We start from the raw sequence: 17,129 nt of genomic DNA on the forward strand, positions 1-17,129 counted from the left end.
TAATAAAGACTTAACCTTATCAGAATAAGATAATATTGTCCATAAACTAGAGGCCCCGCCCACAGCCCAGCTGATTGGTCCATGCTGTCGTTAGCGTTACTGTTCAGTTATACTTTAAATGTAAATTGATTCTAATCCTGTTTTTAAATTTATAAATTTTTCATTTTGAATTATTTTAACATCTCAGACAAACACTTTTTTTTCTTGCCTACTGAAATGTTTTGATGCGTTATTCATTATTTTGCTAAATTTAACACAACCAACTTCAAAATGTATTATATTATATAACCGTATATATATAGTTATATAATGTATAAAGAACATAGTATTACAATATTGACATTATTATAGTGTTTTTATTACGATCACATTAATGTTATTAGAAATGATTACGTCATATTTCATTATTTTAATGATAAACATGTTTTCATCACTGAAATCATGACGACATATTGCGTGATGTTACCCGAGAGAAGGGGAGGGGGTGTGATGACGTCACTTCGGCTGACAACCTTGCGTCCCGTGCGTCTGACGTCACCGCCCGACGTCGAACGCGACTGTTGTTCTGGATTGTGGGGCGAGGAAGGTCTGCGTAGCCGCTAAACAGCCGACCGAAGAAGGTAAACGGTGATTTTAATCCTCTCTACGGAGCACGTTGGTTTTACTCGAGCAGACACCGATAACCGGAGGGAAATCCGGTATAAACGTCCACAGCGGCCGTCGGTAAGGTGGTGGGGGGGGGGGGGCGTATTTCGCGCGCTGTCAGTGTCCCCGCAGGCCTCGCGCACCGGCTAGGACGCACGAGATAAACCCGTTGTTTTCGTCTTTTAAAATGGCGGGATTTGGTGTCATTTGCGCGGTTATTCTTGTGTCGTGTCTTCCGTCTTCTTTGTACCCGCGTTATAAAAGTCTCGTGCTCGTGGCGCAAAAAGTGGACGCTCCTGCGCGCGCTGTCAAAGTGTGCACGCTTAGCCGCTATCACGCTAACCCAGCTAGCTAGCTAAGGCTGTTTGTTTGTAGCACCGTAGGGCCGGATTCGCGACGCAACTTTACGTTCTCTCGGCTGCGTAGATTACGTGCGATGGCGCAGGAGCTCCCCCGTGAAGCGTGACGTACGTATGTCCGAGAATCTGGAGCTGTCAGTGGGAACATGGCGGCGTACTGACACGGAAGGTTAGAAGAGGAAGAGAAGTTGTTTTTTACTTAAACTGATCTCGTCGTGTTCACTGCTGGTGATTTAAAAGTGACGAATTCACGACACTCGGCCTCGTTAGCGTGTAGTCGGTTTACGTTACCGGGAGCTACGTGATAACGTTACGTTAGCGTTGAGATTATCACGGTGTTTTTAAATCCTTTACGACAGTCGGTGGTTGAAGAAGTATTCACATACTTTACTGCAGTACAAGTACAAATAACACACTGTAGTATGAGTGTGTAACGTGAAGTAGTATCAGCTAAATTAAGTATAAAGTACTATGTGTTCCTCTGAGATGTAGTACAGTATAAAGTACTACGTGTTCCTCTGAGATGTAGTACAGTATAAAGTACTATGTGTTCCTCTGAGATGTAGTACAGTATAAAGTACTATGTGTTCCTCTGAGATGTAGTACAGTATAAAGTACAACATGTACCTCTGAGATGTAGTACAGTATAAAGATGAATTATGAGTTTAACGTCCTCTTCTCCAACTAAAGCATCATTAGCATCATTAGCTCTAAAGAGAGTCCGCCCCTTCAGGCCTCCAAAGACACGCCCCCTAAAATGATCACAGTGAACGTAAACAACCAACATGGCCGCTGTTCTCTTCTTCATGTTCAGGCTGGTTTCAGTGGGTTTGGAGCTCGTCGTGGTGAAAATAGTGACACTACCTGGAGATTAAAACGTTAGTGGAGCTAAACGTTAGCTTAGCACGTTGTAGCTCAGCATTAGCTAGCGTTAGCACTGCTGTGCTATGCAGAACCACATCCAGGTGATGTGGTTCACTTTAGCTTCTATCTTCATGTGAAAAGATAAAGTTTTGTGAGTTTATGGTCTCAGTCTCTAGTTTCAAGTCTTCTTCAATACAGCATGATGTTCATTTAGTACATTATGCTCCATTTAGAGTCAAACAGACCATAAAGCAGGGGATGATTTAGGGGCGGGGCTACACGCTGATTGACAGGTCTCTCTCCTCAGTCCAGATATGGTCACTTCCTGTTCACTGGTTGCATATAAAACAACAAGATGGTGTCAAATGAACTGGTTGGAAATGCATAACAGGAGGTGCAGGTGACGTCGAACAGGTTCTGAAGGAATGTGACTCTTTTAACAAACACTCTGATGACTCACCTCTCCTGTCTCTCAGGTGTGATGCCCGTTCTTCTACCTGAGAACATGATCACACATCTGGATTAGATCACAGCTGCATAGCAACAAACATGTGAGTCACAATGAACCAATGTTTACTGAAGTATAATGATGTGTTTAGAGCTCGTGTTATGAAGTCAAACATCATAATTCATCTCTAATATCTATTTTATATTAACATGAAAACATCTCCTTCAAACTACTGGATTTATTCACGTTCATCACCAGAACTACATTTTACAGATTACACATGAACACATCACGATAACGTTATAATGTACCTTCAGCCAGTACTCATGTTCACTGAGCAGAGCCTGAAGGCATCATGATGTAAGTGAAGTGAACCTCCGTTGGTTAGCCGTTAGCGGTGCTGCTAACGTTACTAGCTCTCCTCTTGATTAGTTGTTAACAATGAAACATGATCAGAGATCAGAGACTAGAACCACATGTTCTACTGAGTACTGGAGGAGAACCATCGTCAGGAGAACTATATTTACACTGTGATGGTTAACGTTAAACTTTTTCTACACTATGATGGTTAACGTTAAAACTTTATTTACACTGTGATGGTTAACGTTAACACTTTATTTACACTGTGATGTTAACGTTAAACTTTATTTACACTGTGATGGTTAACGTTAACACTTTATTTACACGTTAAACTGTGTATTAGTGACAGTGGTGTTGATGCTGTTGCTGTCTCCCCCCCCCCAGAGAGTCCAGTAAAGACTGTAATGGCCTGAGGGGGGCCCCCCCCACCATGTCCTATCCACTCAAACTGTCCACTCAGTCTCTACAACCTTCCTCAGTGATGGGAGACGGACTGGAGGCCTCCAGCAGCAGCCAGAAGCTCCTCCCCACTGCCCCCCTGCCGCTGGCCTTCAACGTCCCGCCCCCCGAAATATGGAACCCCTCCAGACCCAAACGACAGACCAACCAGCTGCAGGTACCACACCTCTGCTTGTGTCTTTACATTGAGTGTAAACTCTGTTTGGAGTTTGAGTTTCATAGATTTCTGTTCTTATTTCTTTAGTTCCTCCTCAAAGAGGTGCTGAAGACGTTGTGGAAACACCACTTTGCGTGGCCCTTCCAGGCTCCCGTAGACGCCATCAAGCTCGGTTTACCTGTGAGTCACCTGTTTTTATTTAAGGAGGACAAGAGACAAGAGGACAGGAGGGTAGAGGAGACAAGAGGACAGTAGGGTAGAGGAGACAAGAGGACAGGAGGGTAGAGGAGACAAGAGGACAGGAGGGTAGAGGAGACAAGAGGACAGGAGGGTAGAAGAGACAAGAGGACAGGAGGGTAGAGGAGACAAGAGGACAGGAGGGTAGAAGAGACAAGAGGACAGGAGGGTAGAAGAGACAAGAGGACAGGAGGGTAGAAGAGACAAGAGGACAGGAGGGTAGAGGACAGGACAGGAGGGGAGGAGGACAGAGGATGGTGGACATGACTGATACCGTTTCAAAAATTCTACATATGTTTTTAAAATCAATGATTTAGTCATGAAGAACAGAGTGTTGATAAGAGTAGCTTCTAATTGAAATCTAGTGTGAAGATAACTCTACCTGAAGGCCACCGTAGTTCTCTACACACTGGTGAGAGGTTCCTCTGAAGTTACCAAATGAATGAGTTTCTAACTCTCTCCCTGAAGGACTACTACAAGATCATCAAGATCCCGATGGACATGGGCACCATCAAGAAACGTCTGGAGAACAACTACTACTGGAACGCCCACGAGTGCATCCAGGACTTCAACACCATGTTCACCAACTGCTACATCTACAACAAGGTGAGCCGAGACCTCCAGGAGACATCAGGTGACACACCTCATGAACAGAGCTCCTGAACGTGTGTGTGTGTGTGTGTGTGTGTGTGTGTGTGTGTGTGTGTGTGTGTGTGTGTGTGTGTGTGTGTGTGTGTGTGTGTGTGTGTGTGTGTGTGTGTGTGTGTGTGTGTGTGTGTAGCCCGGCGATGACATCGTCCTGATGGCGGAGGCCCTGGAGAAGGTCTTCCTCCACAAGATCACAGAGATGCCGCAGGAGGAGACGGAGATCGCTGTGGTCACTAAGGGCCGCCGGGGGGGCCGCCGGGAGCCAGGTACCAGTTTAGGATGTGGACCTAAAGATGCCAGTTAAACTGTAACATAACGTCACGGTTCTCCTGTCGTCTGCACGGGTTCCTACGGGAGCCCATTTCCACCAGAGCGGCTTCTGTTGTGTTGAAGTATCTCATCATGTGCGTTACCGTGGTGATGTTCTTATCATCACGTCTTCACTCATCTCTTTTCTTCTCTTCAGGTCTGATCACTAAGTCAGACTCGGGTCAGGACTCCTCGTCCCCCTCCACCACCCCCCACACACGGGGCTTCTCCTCCCCCTCCGTCACCCCTCAGACCCGTGTGGCACCACCCGCCCCCCCTCAGGGCCCCCCCGCCCTGTCCCACCCCCACCCCCACCCCCCACGAGTGCCTCCCACACCCCCCTCCCACGTTCCTCACCTGGGCCCTCCGTTCCCCCTCTCCACACCAGACGTCCTGGCCCAGGCCGTGACGTCTGTCCCCCCTCCGGCCCCGACGCACCCGATGCTGCAGAGCCCCCCCGCCCTCATCAAGGTAAGGAGGAGAAGCCGGGAAGTTAAACCTATGACATACTACTGTATGACATCACTACCGTTACCTGACGGCTGCTCCACAAACAGACCGATGTTCTGCTTGTTGGTCACATGTTGTGATGAACATATCATGATGTGAGTCTCACGCTGGGGGGTGGAGAGGAGAGAGAGAGAGAGAGAGAGACTCACTCCCTCCCTCCCTAACTTCTAAAGTAACGATAGCAGAACCGGAAGGTTCCCCTTTTAGAACCGGGTTTCAGGGGAGGCGTCCCTAGCTGGTTTTTGTAATCTCTGCTGTTTCCAATAGCAAAGAAAGAGCCAGAAGAGGAAAGCTGACACCACCACACCCACAGCCAACGACCAGCTGAGCGAATGCTCCCCCGTCTCCGCCGAGACTCGGCCGCCACGGCGGGACAGCATTCGCCCGTCCAAGACGCCCAAAAAGGAGACGTCACAGCCGGACTCTCAGCATCACCTGGGGGGCGGTTGTTTGGAGGCGGGGGCGGTGACGGTGACGCAGAAGCGTCAGGAGCAGCTGCGTTACTGCGCTCGCCTCGTCAGAGAGATGCTGTCCAAGAAACACGTCGGATACGCATGGCCTTTCTACAAGCCTGTCGACGTGAAGGCCCTCAGCCTCCACGACTACCACGACATCATCAAGCACCCCATGGATCTCAGCAACATCAAGGTGATCTATCAGGATGTGTGTGACCCCAACATGGAGTAATACCCCATTACCTCCATTTTGTTTATTTTAAAAGTTGGATTGGAGTTGATCATGTTGTCTCCATCCAGAAAAAGCTTGACAACAGGCAGTACAGAGACGCTCAGGAGTATGCAGCAGACGTCCGGTTGATGTTCTCCAACTGTTACAAGTACAATCCCCCAGACCACGATGTGGTGGGCATGGCACGCAAACTACAGGTAATCAACAAAAAATATTATGTACACTATATAACCACAGCCAGATTAACCCTCCTACCTTTTTAAACCACTACATATGCTCTATGTTAGAGGTGTATTGGTGCACCGCAGTACCGGTTCAGCTCATATCTGGGTTTAAGTTTCATACTTGTGTTAAGGAGTTACCGTTCGGTTCTTACCCGTGTTAAGGAGTTACCGGTCGGTTCTTACCCGTGTTATGGAGTTACCGTTCGGTTCTTACCCGTGTTAAGGAGTTACCGGTCGGTTCTTACCCGTGTTATGGAGTTACCGTTCGGTTCTTACCCGTGTTAAGGAGTTACCGTTCGGTTCTTACCCGTGTTAAGGAGTTACCGTTCGGTTCATGCCCGTGTTAAGGAGTTACCGGTCGGTTCATACCCGTGTTAAGGAGTTACCGTTCGGTTCTTACCCGTGTTAAGGAGTTACCGTTCGGTTCTTACCCGTGTTAAGGAGTTACCGTTCGGTTCATGCCCGTGTTAAGGAGTTACCGGTCGGTTCATACCCGTGTTAAGGAGTTACCGTTCGGTTCTTACCCGTGTTAAGGAGTTACCGTTCGGTTCACACCCGGGTTAAGGAGTTACCGGTCGGTTCTTACCCGTGTTAAGGAGTTACCGTTCGGTTCATACCCGTGTTAAGGAGTTACCGTTCGGTTCATGCCCGTGTTAAGGAGTTACCGGTCGGTTCATACCCGTGTTAAGGAGTTACCGTTCGGTTCATACCCGTGTTAAGGAGTTACCGTTCGGTTCATGCCCGTGTTAAGGAGTTACCGTTCGGTTCTTACCCGTGTTAAGGAGTTACCGGTCGGTTCATACCCGTGTTAAGGAGTTACCGTTCGGTTCTTACCCGTGTTAAGGAGTTACCGTTCGGTTCTTACCCGTGTTAAGGAGTTACCGTTTGTCTTTTATTAGCTTGTTTAATTGACTCCTTGTGAAACAATGATGTTCAGGTGTTTATGGTTAAACACTCTTACCTGGTTACATTCTACATCCGAGTTCGAAAAGGCTCGTTTTTTACTGTAAGCTGTATGTTTGTGGATCAAGTGGAGCTCACCACCGTTTCTCCTGCCGTCCTCCATCCCAACAGGACGTGTTCGAGATGCGTTTCGCCAAAATGCCCGACGACGAGCCTGAGGAGCCCGCCCCTTTTCCCACCCCGTCGTCGGCCCCCCAACACCCCCCCACCCCCTCCACTCGACAAGCTCCGCCTCCTCCCGCCGTCTCGGAAGACGACAGCTCCAGCAGCTCCTCTGAATCGGAGTCCTCTGGGGCAGACTCGGAGCACGAAAGGCATCACCGATTGGCTGAGTTACAGGAACAGGTTAGAGGATGGAAAATGAAGGGGGAGGGAGGCTTATGAGACTCAAACAAGGTGGGTGGGCCACGCAGAGCAGCTTTACCGAACCAGGGTGAACGCTGAGTCAAGCAAACGTGCAGCATGCTGTTTGTTTGATTTTATTCGTCTCTTAAGACCACCGCTGTGTGTGTTTTGTTATTGTTTGTGTCCTCCAGCTTTGTTTGTGTCCTCCAGCTTAAAGCTGTCCACGAACAGCTGGCAGCGCTCTCCCAGCCTCCGGCCTGCAAACCCAAGAAGAAGGAGAAAGAGAAAGAGAAAGAGAGGGAGAAGAAGGAGAAGAAGAAAGAGAAGCACAAGAAAAAGATGGCGGCGGTAGTAGAGGAACCCCTGGAGGCTCCTCCTCCGTCTGTGACGCTTCAGGCCACCGCCAAGAAGATGAAGAGCAGCAAGGAGGCGATCGTGGTGGTGAAGAAGGAGAGGAAGAAGCCCGGGTAGGTTGTGGTGGCAGAGATTTAAGCGATGAAAGGGATGTAGACGCGTTGATGATTGGAGCTAATCTCATCGTTTTGTCAATCGCAGAAAGAAAGAAGGAGTTAAAAACAGTCGGCCGGTCGTTCAACTTCAGCCCGGACCAACGCCGCTCGTCCCCTCGGCCTCTCTGGAGGCAGAAGATGAACCAGGTATGTAAATAAGAAGATTGTTTGTTTGTGTCCATCTAAACGAATAATCCAATAATTATGTAACGTGTGTGTGTAACATATTTATTTCTGTCCTTCTATCCTCTTGTTCTCTATCCTCCTATCCTCCTGTTCTCTATCCTCTATCCTCCTGTCCTCCTATTCTCTGTCCTCCTGTCCTGTCCTCTATCCTCCTGTCCTTCTATTTTCTATCCTCCTGTCCTCTCTCCTCCTGTCCTCTCTCCTCCCCCCTCAGGTGTGTTTGGGGGCGTGTCCTCTGAAAGGTGTAGACCCATGTCATACGAGGAGAAGCGCCAGCTGAGCTTGGACATCAACAAGCTGCCCGGAGACAAGCTTGGCCGCGTCGTGCACATCATCCAGACGAGAGAGCCGTCGCTGAAGAACTCCAACCCAGACGAGATCGAGATCGACTTTGAGACGCTGAAGCCGTCCACGCTGAGAGAGCTGGAGAAGTACGTGTCCAGCTGCCTCAAGAAGAAGAAGAAGACCTCAGGTAAGCTGTTAGTAGAGGTGTAACGTTAACCATCACAGTGTAAATAAAGTTTAACGTTAACCATCACAGTGTAAATAAAGTTTAACGTTAACCATCACAGTGTAAATAAAGTTTAACGTTAACCATCACAGTGTAAATAAAGTTTAACGTTAACCATCACAGTGTAAATAAAGTTTAACGTTAACCATCAGAGTGTAAATAAAGTTTAACGTTAACCATCACAGTGTAAATAAAGTTTAACGTTAACCATCACAGTGTAAATAAAGTTTAACGTTAACCATCACAGTGTAAATAAAGTTTAACGTTAACCATCACAGTGTAAATAAAGTTTAACGTTAACCATCACAGTGTAAATAAAGTTTAACGTTAACATCACAGTGTAAATAAAGTTTAACGTTAACCATCAGAGTGTAAATAAAGTTTTCATTAATTTCCTTCAGTCAACATTTAGTATTTCTGATGTTTTACAGGCTTCAGAGCGTTGAAATGTAAATACATGTTGTGGATCCTTGTTGTAATGAAACATCAAAGAGATCTGTTGATATATCAGTGATCAATAATTAGTATCAGATCTAGAAGTTCTGTTTTTTCCTCTGGTCTGCTTTACGATCCTCTCCTGTTTGTTAAACAGAGTGTTTGTATTCCAACACTTGTCACAGAGTCGTGACCCTGAATGTCTCGTTGAACCAGTGATTACAGTCGGTGAGGCTTCGATCGCGTGTTCTTTAGGAAGCTGTGAGACGGGATTAACCGTCGCATTAAAGAAACAGTACTTCAGAGTAGTACTACAGTAGACGGAGCAAAGTAATGTACTGTATCAGGTTAAATCAACTCTGTTTACAATGTGGTGGTGGCAGAGCCTGAAGGCATCATGATGTAAGTGAGGTGAACCTCCGTTGGTTAGCCGTTAGCGGTGCTGCTAACGTTACTAGCTCTCCTAGTAGACTGAGGCGACGGCTAGCGGCTGGTTAGCTTAGCACAAAGATGTGAAACGGCTAGCCTGGGGCTCTGTCCAATGCACAGATATCGTCGTCGTCGTTATTTAGATTCTGACTCTGATTTGTTTTCAGGAGAGAAGAATCTGGAAATGACAAACGTGACGAAGATGAAGACGGGATCCTCGTCTTCAGGCAGCAGCGACTCCTCCGACAGTGAAGACTCTGAGAATGGTAACGGATGACGCAACGTTTTATTAGCAGCAGCACTTCATGACCGCTGGTGTAGTAGCTCCGCTCCTCCTCATGTCCAAGCTTTTGATTTGGCTGATAAACATTTACTCGCTTGTCCTTCCCTTTCACAATAAAAGCCCGAGACACACACACACTGCATCACTGCTTATGGGAGGAGCTTAAAGTCACTCGACGTACAGCTGTGAGAGTTCACATCCTCCACCATTCTACAAAGAAGCCAAATCATTTGAAGTAAATGTTCCGTCTTCTGTTGTTGCGGTTCTCTCCCTGATGTTTCAGCATCGACATCGAGATGTTTCACGACTGTAGTTCTTCAGCATGTATTATCTATGTTTCATAAACCAGGGCTGGTTCCCAAGCTGCAGAAGAAGATCCCGACTATCAAAGACATCAAGAGGCTGCACCCCCTGTCGCTCGGTACCGGAGTCGGTCCGGTCCCTCCTCAGCCCCAGACTCAGCCTCAGCCTCAGGTGGTCCAGTCCAAACCTCCCCCTGTCCCGTCTCTGGACTCGTCCCAGCTGATGGGCTCTGGATTCGATCCTCTGGCTCAGTTCATGAACCCTCACCTGTCGCGGTCGAACAGCGAGCCCAATCCGACCGCCGCCGCCGTACCCGGCCTCCTCAACGCAAACACGCCCACCGAGACGCACCCGTTCCTCACCCAGCACCCCACCACACCCTCTCCAGGTGTGTCCACGCTGCAGAGGCTCACCTCATGTTACAGAGCAATCACTCAGGAATTCACTTTTCTGGTTAATTGATAGTTTAGTTTCCGTTGTCCTGAATATAAGATAGCAGTAGCCTCGCATCATTGTTGTTTGTTTAAACATTCATTTATTTTATCTCTGCTTCTGTCTTCTTTTAAAGATTAAACACAAAGTTGCAGCAACAGGTTGTTCATGTTGTCTTCTCTCTCCTTCTGTGTTGTTGCAGCGATCCACATTGCTCTTCCCCAGCAACCGTCGAGACCGAGCAACCGAGCAGCACCGCTTCCTCCCAAACCCTCACAGCCTCCTCCGTCCTCGCTCCCATCCTTGCCTCCTCCCTCCTCACCCCAGCTTCAGCCCTCGCTACCCCTCGCTACTCTCCCCCGCCCTCGCGTCCCGTCATCGCCCGCGTCGCACGGCATCCTGGGAACCCTCTCGGCGCAACCTCCCCAAGCCCTGCTGGAAGACGACGACGAGCCGACGCCCGCCACTTCTCAAACCCCGCCCCTCGGTCAAGTTCACACCTTCTTGCAGTCGCTGCAGGCTCGGTCCATCGCGCAGACGCAGCCGCCGCACGTGCACACGCAGCTGCCTGCGCAGGGCGCCCCTCAGCTGATGCCGACGATGCACACGCAGGCCGCCACCGCATCCGGCCCCGCCCTGACACAGAGACACGGCTCGGGCCACGCCCACGTGCGCCAGCCGTTCCCTCCGACGGCACCGTCACAGCAGCTGAAGGGAGTGGCCCTGCAGCAGAAGGTTCAACAGATGCAGCAGCAACAACAACAACAACAACAACAACAACAACAACTGCTGCAGCAGCAGCAGCCGTCGCCTCGCAGCAAAGCAGAGCCTTTCTCAACAGGTAACGCGTTTCTATACTTGATAGAGATGCACCCGTCCAACGGCCACCGGCGTCAGCTGATCCGCCGCGGCCCGCCGGTCGGTTTCATGTGTCAGACTTTAAACACATGTTCCACATGATGGTTTTACGTCACATAGACATCCACACACATTGACAGACATGTAAAGGGCCCTCAACCCTCCTAGTTCCTATGTGAGAACATGAGCCACAGGTTCAAGGAGACACAATTTTGGTTGCGTGTCTTTGGGCTTGTTTTGTCTGCAGGTCTAAAATAAGCAGTTTTTCTTCTGAGAAAGTAAAACATATCAGTTAAAGTTTTGTCTCTCTGGCTCCACTCATCATCATCATCATCATCATCATCATTCTGCTACAGAGGAACAAAACACTTCTCTTAACCAATCACAATCCTCGCTGCCCTTTCAAAAACAGACGAGGAAGAGGAGCAGAATGCTTCAGACTAGATACATCGAGAAGTTCATTTCAGTTAGAGTGAGAGAAGATCCTGAAACGACCCCAAGACGATCAAAGGAACAAGAAAAACACAAATGTTTCTTATTTGAAGTAAACGTAGGAACAAATGTTGTGACTCAGGCGCTGCTGTTGGAGGTGAAGACTCAGTGAAGTAAACGACTTAAAAATCAAACCAACATCAATTCAAGTCAAATTCTATTTGAATATTACATTTAGAAACACCTGACCAAAGGAAAACACAGGATGCAAATGAATGCAAAGCAGTTCAATACAAAAGAAATAAACATAGTGTGGACATAATAATAGTAAAAGAAACACAACAGATACTTCAAAATAAAAGCACCACACTTATTGTGACAGGTTGTGTTTCTGACCACCTGGCATGGAGGTATTGTAGACGTCACATTGAATTAAATAGAGGAATGTTTTTTGTGTTTTTTTTCCAGGTGGCCTGCGTGAGAGTCCGTCTCCCCTGATGATACACTCTCCTCAGATGTCTCAGTTCCACTCGATGGGTTCACCCTCTCAGACCAAGAAACATGTGAGTTAGCCACGCCTCCTGGAAAACACTTGGAACCGATATTCCACTCATTGAAAACACAACAACAATTAGAGAACAAGTCTCCTTTTTAGCTTACAACGGGATCTATAAGAGCTTCCCTGAGGCTGATAATAATGGTAACTGTGGTAGTTATTATTACTTTTGTGTGTGTGTGTGTGTGTGTGTGTGTGTCTCCTGTAGGACCAGAGGTCCCACCTTGTTACGGTCAAAGAAGAGAAACCTTCCCAGTCTCCAGTTCTGCCGCCCTTCAGCCAAGACGCACACAAACACAGTGAGTCCACCGTTGTTTTTATTCATCTGTGCTGCGACGCTAACATTCAGTTAGAAGTACTCACACCGGCCCTTTAAGGTACATTTTGTGTATGTATATATATACTGTATATTTATAGTTAATCCTCATTTCACGTCCCCCTCAGGATCAGACCCGAAGCTGTTGGACAGCTCTCGTCCTGGTCACCGCCTCCCAGACTCCCCGGCACCACTCTGCTCCCAGCAAGACCTCAAAATCAAGCAAGAGCCCAAAACTCCCATCGCTCCAAAGAAGACACAGGTGTGTGTAAACGAGTGTGAGATGATCACATCACAGCCACATTGTTTTTTGTCCTCTTCCATCCAACTCTCTCCGTCTTCTCCCAGGATGTGAAGATAAAGAACATGGGTTCCTGGGCCAGTCTGGCTCAGAGGTCTCAGTCCACGCCGGCCTCCTCCGGTCGCTCCTCCAGCGACAGCTTTGAACAGTTCAAACGGGCCGCCAGGGAGAAGGAAGAAAGGGAGAGGCAGCTGAAAGCTCAGGCTGAGCAGATCAGGAGGGAGCAGGAGAAGCTACGGTAGGTGGGAGGAGGAGGAGGAGGAGGAGGGCGGCGGCGAGTGGCGAGTCGGCCGTAACCACGCGAGGGAAGAACAGGAAACATAGATACAATATAGTATCGCGGTTATATTTACGGTTTCACTACCATATTACTTAAGGGTTAGGGTTAGGGTTAGGGTTAAGCTACGATATCTATTGTGTAGAGTGTGTGACCAAAGTACCGTGATAATATCGCACCGTGACAATATTGTACTGCGACCTAAGTATCGTGACGATATCGTATCGCAACAACATGGTATCGCAACAATATGGTATCGCGACCTAAGTATCGCGACAATATCGTATCGCGACCTAAGTATCGCGACAATATCGTATCGCAACAATATGGTATCGCGACCTAAGTATCGTGATGATATCGTATCGCAACAATATGGTATCGCGACCTAAGTATCGTGATGATATCGTGACTTAAATTTACAGAGTAATATAAAAATGTCCTATTTTTTACCCAGTAACCGTGATGACGATGACACCGTGGAGCAGGCTCGTCGATTGCAAGAAGACGCCCGCCGTCGCCAGGAGCAACAGTCACCGCTGGCCCCCACCCCTCCGGCTTCCACCCCGCCCACTCACTCCCCACAGGCCCCGCCCCCACAGGCCACGCCCCCACCCTCTGCACCCACTATCGACCAGCGGGAGATGGCACGCCGCCGCGAGCAGGAGAGGCGCCGGAGAGAGGCGGTACGTAATAATCTCTGCTGTAGTATTACACAGAAGTACCTTACTTTGCTGGTACTCTACTGTGGTAATACACAGGAGTACTTCATGCTCCCAGTGGTTAAACTCCTCTTCTCCTTTGCAGATGGCCGACACCATCGACATCAACTTCCAGAGCGACCTGATGGCCATTTTTGAGGAGAATCTGTTCTGAGGGAGAATATATTACCCACAATGCTCTGGCTCACATGGCTTCTCCCCCCCCCCCCCACACACACACACACACACACACACACACACACACACACACACACACACACACACACACTGTTGATAGTACCTGTCTCTCTCTCAGTAGTTGAAACAGCTGGCTTGTGTCATGTGAATGAGAGAAACTAAACAAAAAGCAGGCCTGGTGTTCATGATGAGACAATAAAGAAATAATGATGAAGATTTAATTTAACAGTGAACCTCTGTTCCTCTGAAAGGACGGAACGATCACTTCTTCTAATCTCGTCTCTTTTTGTTTATTTTAAAGGGACGGTTCACCCTAAAACCCAGAAGCACTGGTTCCTCCTCTCAGCTGTAGTGTTGATCACATGTTTACCGTCTTCTCTTTGATGTTGTGGCACCAGACGTCTCATTTGAATGAAACCATGAACTGTAACGTCCACCAGGAGGAGCACGCCTCCTTCTGCCCCGTGATTCGGTTTGTGAGAGAAAAAATAGTCCCGACGTGATGGACTAAAGACCCAGAACACATCCGAGTCCACGTTCCTTTAGACCAGAACACATCCAAGTCCACGTCCCTTTAGACCAGGACACATCCGAGTCCACGTCCCTTTGGACCAGGACACATCCGAGTCCTCGTCCCTTTGGACCAGAACACATACGAGTCCACGTCCTTTTAGACCAGAACACATACGAGTCCTCGTCCCTTTAGACCAGAACACATCCGAGTCCACGTCCCTTTAGACCAGAACACATCCGAGTCCACGTCCCTTTGGACCAGAACACGACACCCAACAGACTGAGAGGAGGACTGTGTGTTATATTTTGGGGGGTGAGCTGTCCCTTTAAGTGGATTTGAAGTGGGGGGGTTCTCAGGACTCGGTCGGCCATCTTTTTCTAAGACGTCTCCTTTGCCTTAAACTAACAATCATACCCTGCAAATTATACATATTATATATATATGAATAGATACATGAAAATATATATATAGATATATATATATATCTATATATATATAGATATATATATATATATATTATATACGACCAAGAAGTGGAGGAGAAGAAGAAGAATCTGGATTCTCGTCTGTTCGTCTCTGGTTTGATTTTTTTGTAGAATTTTACTGTAAAGAAAGAAACGAAGAGAAAATCTCTTTTTTTATGCAGAGTTTCGGTTTCTTGTTCTCGACTCTTTTTGCCAAAACAGAAGTATTGAGTGCTGATGACGTCACTTATTATCATGTCACATCTTCTCCTCACTTTATATTAAAGCTCTTTTTATTCACATTTCATTTCCCCGTTTTAAACCTGTTGTTGTTTTTTAATCTTGTTTTCTTTTCCTCATCACGTCTTTGTCTCTTTTCTTCTCGTCTTTGTCTCTTTTCTTCTCGTCTTCGTCTCTTTCCTTCTCGTCTTCGTCTCTTTCCTTCTCGTCTTCGTCTCTTTCCTTCTCGTCTTCGTCTCTTTCCTTCTCGTCTTCGTCTCTTTCCTTCTCGTCTTCGTCTCTTTCCTTCTCGTCTTCGTCTCTTTTCTTCTCGTCTTCGTCTCTTTCCTTCTCGTCTTCGTCTCTTTGCTTCTCGTCTTCGTCTCTTTCCTTCTCGTCTTCGTCTCATTCCTTCTCGTCTTCGTCTCTTTGCTTCTCGTCTTCGTCTCTTTCCTTCTCGTCTTCGTCGTGTGCCGTTGAAGGTTTTACCGTTTCTTTCTTCCGTAGGTCGTCTCAGAGATCAGTGAGCGTTTATTTTGTTTCATTTTGTTTCATTTCATTTTATTTTTAATGTTTTGTTTCTTTCTTCTTCTTTGATTAATTTGAGCAGAACAAGCTGTCGGTGAGTCGATACTTTCATCCTCTTCACTTTATGGACTACAACATGGTTTTTTAAGAAAAGTATTAAAATAATATTTAAAAAATAAATACTTTTTGTGTTTTTGTGTGTCCGAGTTCTGGTTTCAACCGGGGGGGGGGCACTACACAGAGTACACGTGAGTACTTCTTAAGAGAAGGTACTCAGTGAAGTGATGTACTTGTTGGTGAAAGCAGGCTGATTATAAGTAAACGTGAACTTCAAGTTTGTTAAATTATACAATAAAAATAATATTAATATAATAATAGTATTGATCATAATATTAAGTGTTATTTGTACTTTTTTAAAACCAGAAGTTTTTCACAGGAATAATAAAATAATTCAGTGAAACAAGAAGTCTTAGAACAAATATAACTTCATCTTTAAGTTACAGTAACTTAACAAAATGAATATAAATATAAGTAAACATAACTTAAGAGTTAGTTATCCACATTTTACATTTAACAAAACACTTAAGAAGTGAATAAACTAAATATGTTTAGAGACTTGTGAATAAAAAATGTTTAAAAAAAAGTCTGACGAGTTTATTTACATTCAAACAAGAAAACGTGATCAGTGTGATGAAGAGGAGTCTGCAGGATGTTTGTGGTTGAGACGAGTTCAAACCAGCAGAAAGTCACATGACTCAAAGTGGTCCAGAAGGTTCTCTCTCTCACACACACACACACACACACACACACACACACACACACACACACACACACACTCTGATGGTGTGGTCTTGAGCGTCTGATGGAAGCTTTGACTTTCAGTGGTTTCACATTCAAACGAATCAACAGGAAGCTGCTGAGTGTTTGCTTCATCTGGTGAGGATGAGGAGGAGAGGTGATGATGAAGATCGTGACTCATGTCACTGTTGTAATACTCCTCACGTTGTGGGACTAGAATCATTCATCTCATCTTAGTTTGTTTCTCTCTAAACTTCGTGAACATGAATATTTACATTTTTCTGTAATTTAAAAACAAACGATTTTGCGACGGTTAGTTGGACTCGTCTTATTGGATATGATGAAGTCACATGGGTGCGTTGGATTCGTGCGTCCACAACAACAAATAATCATCTTCTTGACTTTCCATTAAAGCTATTTTCTTCTGTGACACAGCCTGGAACCTGAACGCTCTTTGTTCTGTTTGGAACGTATTCTAGTGTGTTCTAATGTTGAACGTGTTCTAGTGTGTTCTAATGTTGAACGTGTTCTAGTGTGTTCTAATGTTGAACGTGTTCTAGTGTGTTCTAATGTTGGACGTGTTCTAGTGTTGGATGTGTTCTAGTGTTGGACGTGTTCTAGTGTTGGACGTGTTCTAGTGTTGGATGTGTTCTAATGTTGGATGTGT

General features: G+C 46.6%; 1 protein-coding gene across 1 annotated transcript; it reads left to right on the plus strand.

Annotated features, from left to right (window-relative positions):
• The first annotated feature begins 604 nt into the window (after positions 1-604).
• LOC137866647 (bromodomain-containing protein 4-like) lies at positions 605-15,844 on the plus strand. Its single transcript, XM_068702686.1, has 22 exons — positions 605-620; positions 2,345-2,419; positions 3,061-3,292; positions 3,380-3,472; positions 3,998-4,135; positions 4,311-4,443; positions 4,644-4,957; positions 5,264-5,644; positions 5,752-5,880; positions 6,982-7,215; positions 7,426-7,682; positions 7,771-7,871; positions 8,125-8,382; positions 9,453-9,551; positions 9,918-10,259; positions 10,506-11,144; positions 12,062-12,156; positions 12,358-12,448; positions 12,594-12,727; positions 12,814-13,004; positions 13,498-13,726; positions 13,848-15,844. The coding sequence occupies exons 3-22, from the start codon at positions 3,107-3,109 to the stop codon at positions 13,914-13,916; spliced, it is 4,113 nt and encodes a 1,370-aa protein (XP_068558787.1). The 5' UTR covers positions 605-620; positions 2,345-2,419; positions 3,061-3,106; the 3' UTR covers positions 13,917-15,844.
• Positions 15,845-17,129: the final 1,285 nt, after the last annotated feature.

The sequence above is a fragment of the Cebidichthys violaceus genome, unplaced genomic scaffold (assembly GCF_023349555.1).
Source record: "Cebidichthys violaceus isolate CVI_PGR_0920_01 unplaced genomic scaffold, fCebVio1.0.p SCAF_88, whole genome shotgun sequence".
NCBI lineage: Eukaryota > Metazoa > Chordata > Actinopteri > Perciformes > Stichaeidae > Cebidichthys > Cebidichthys violaceus.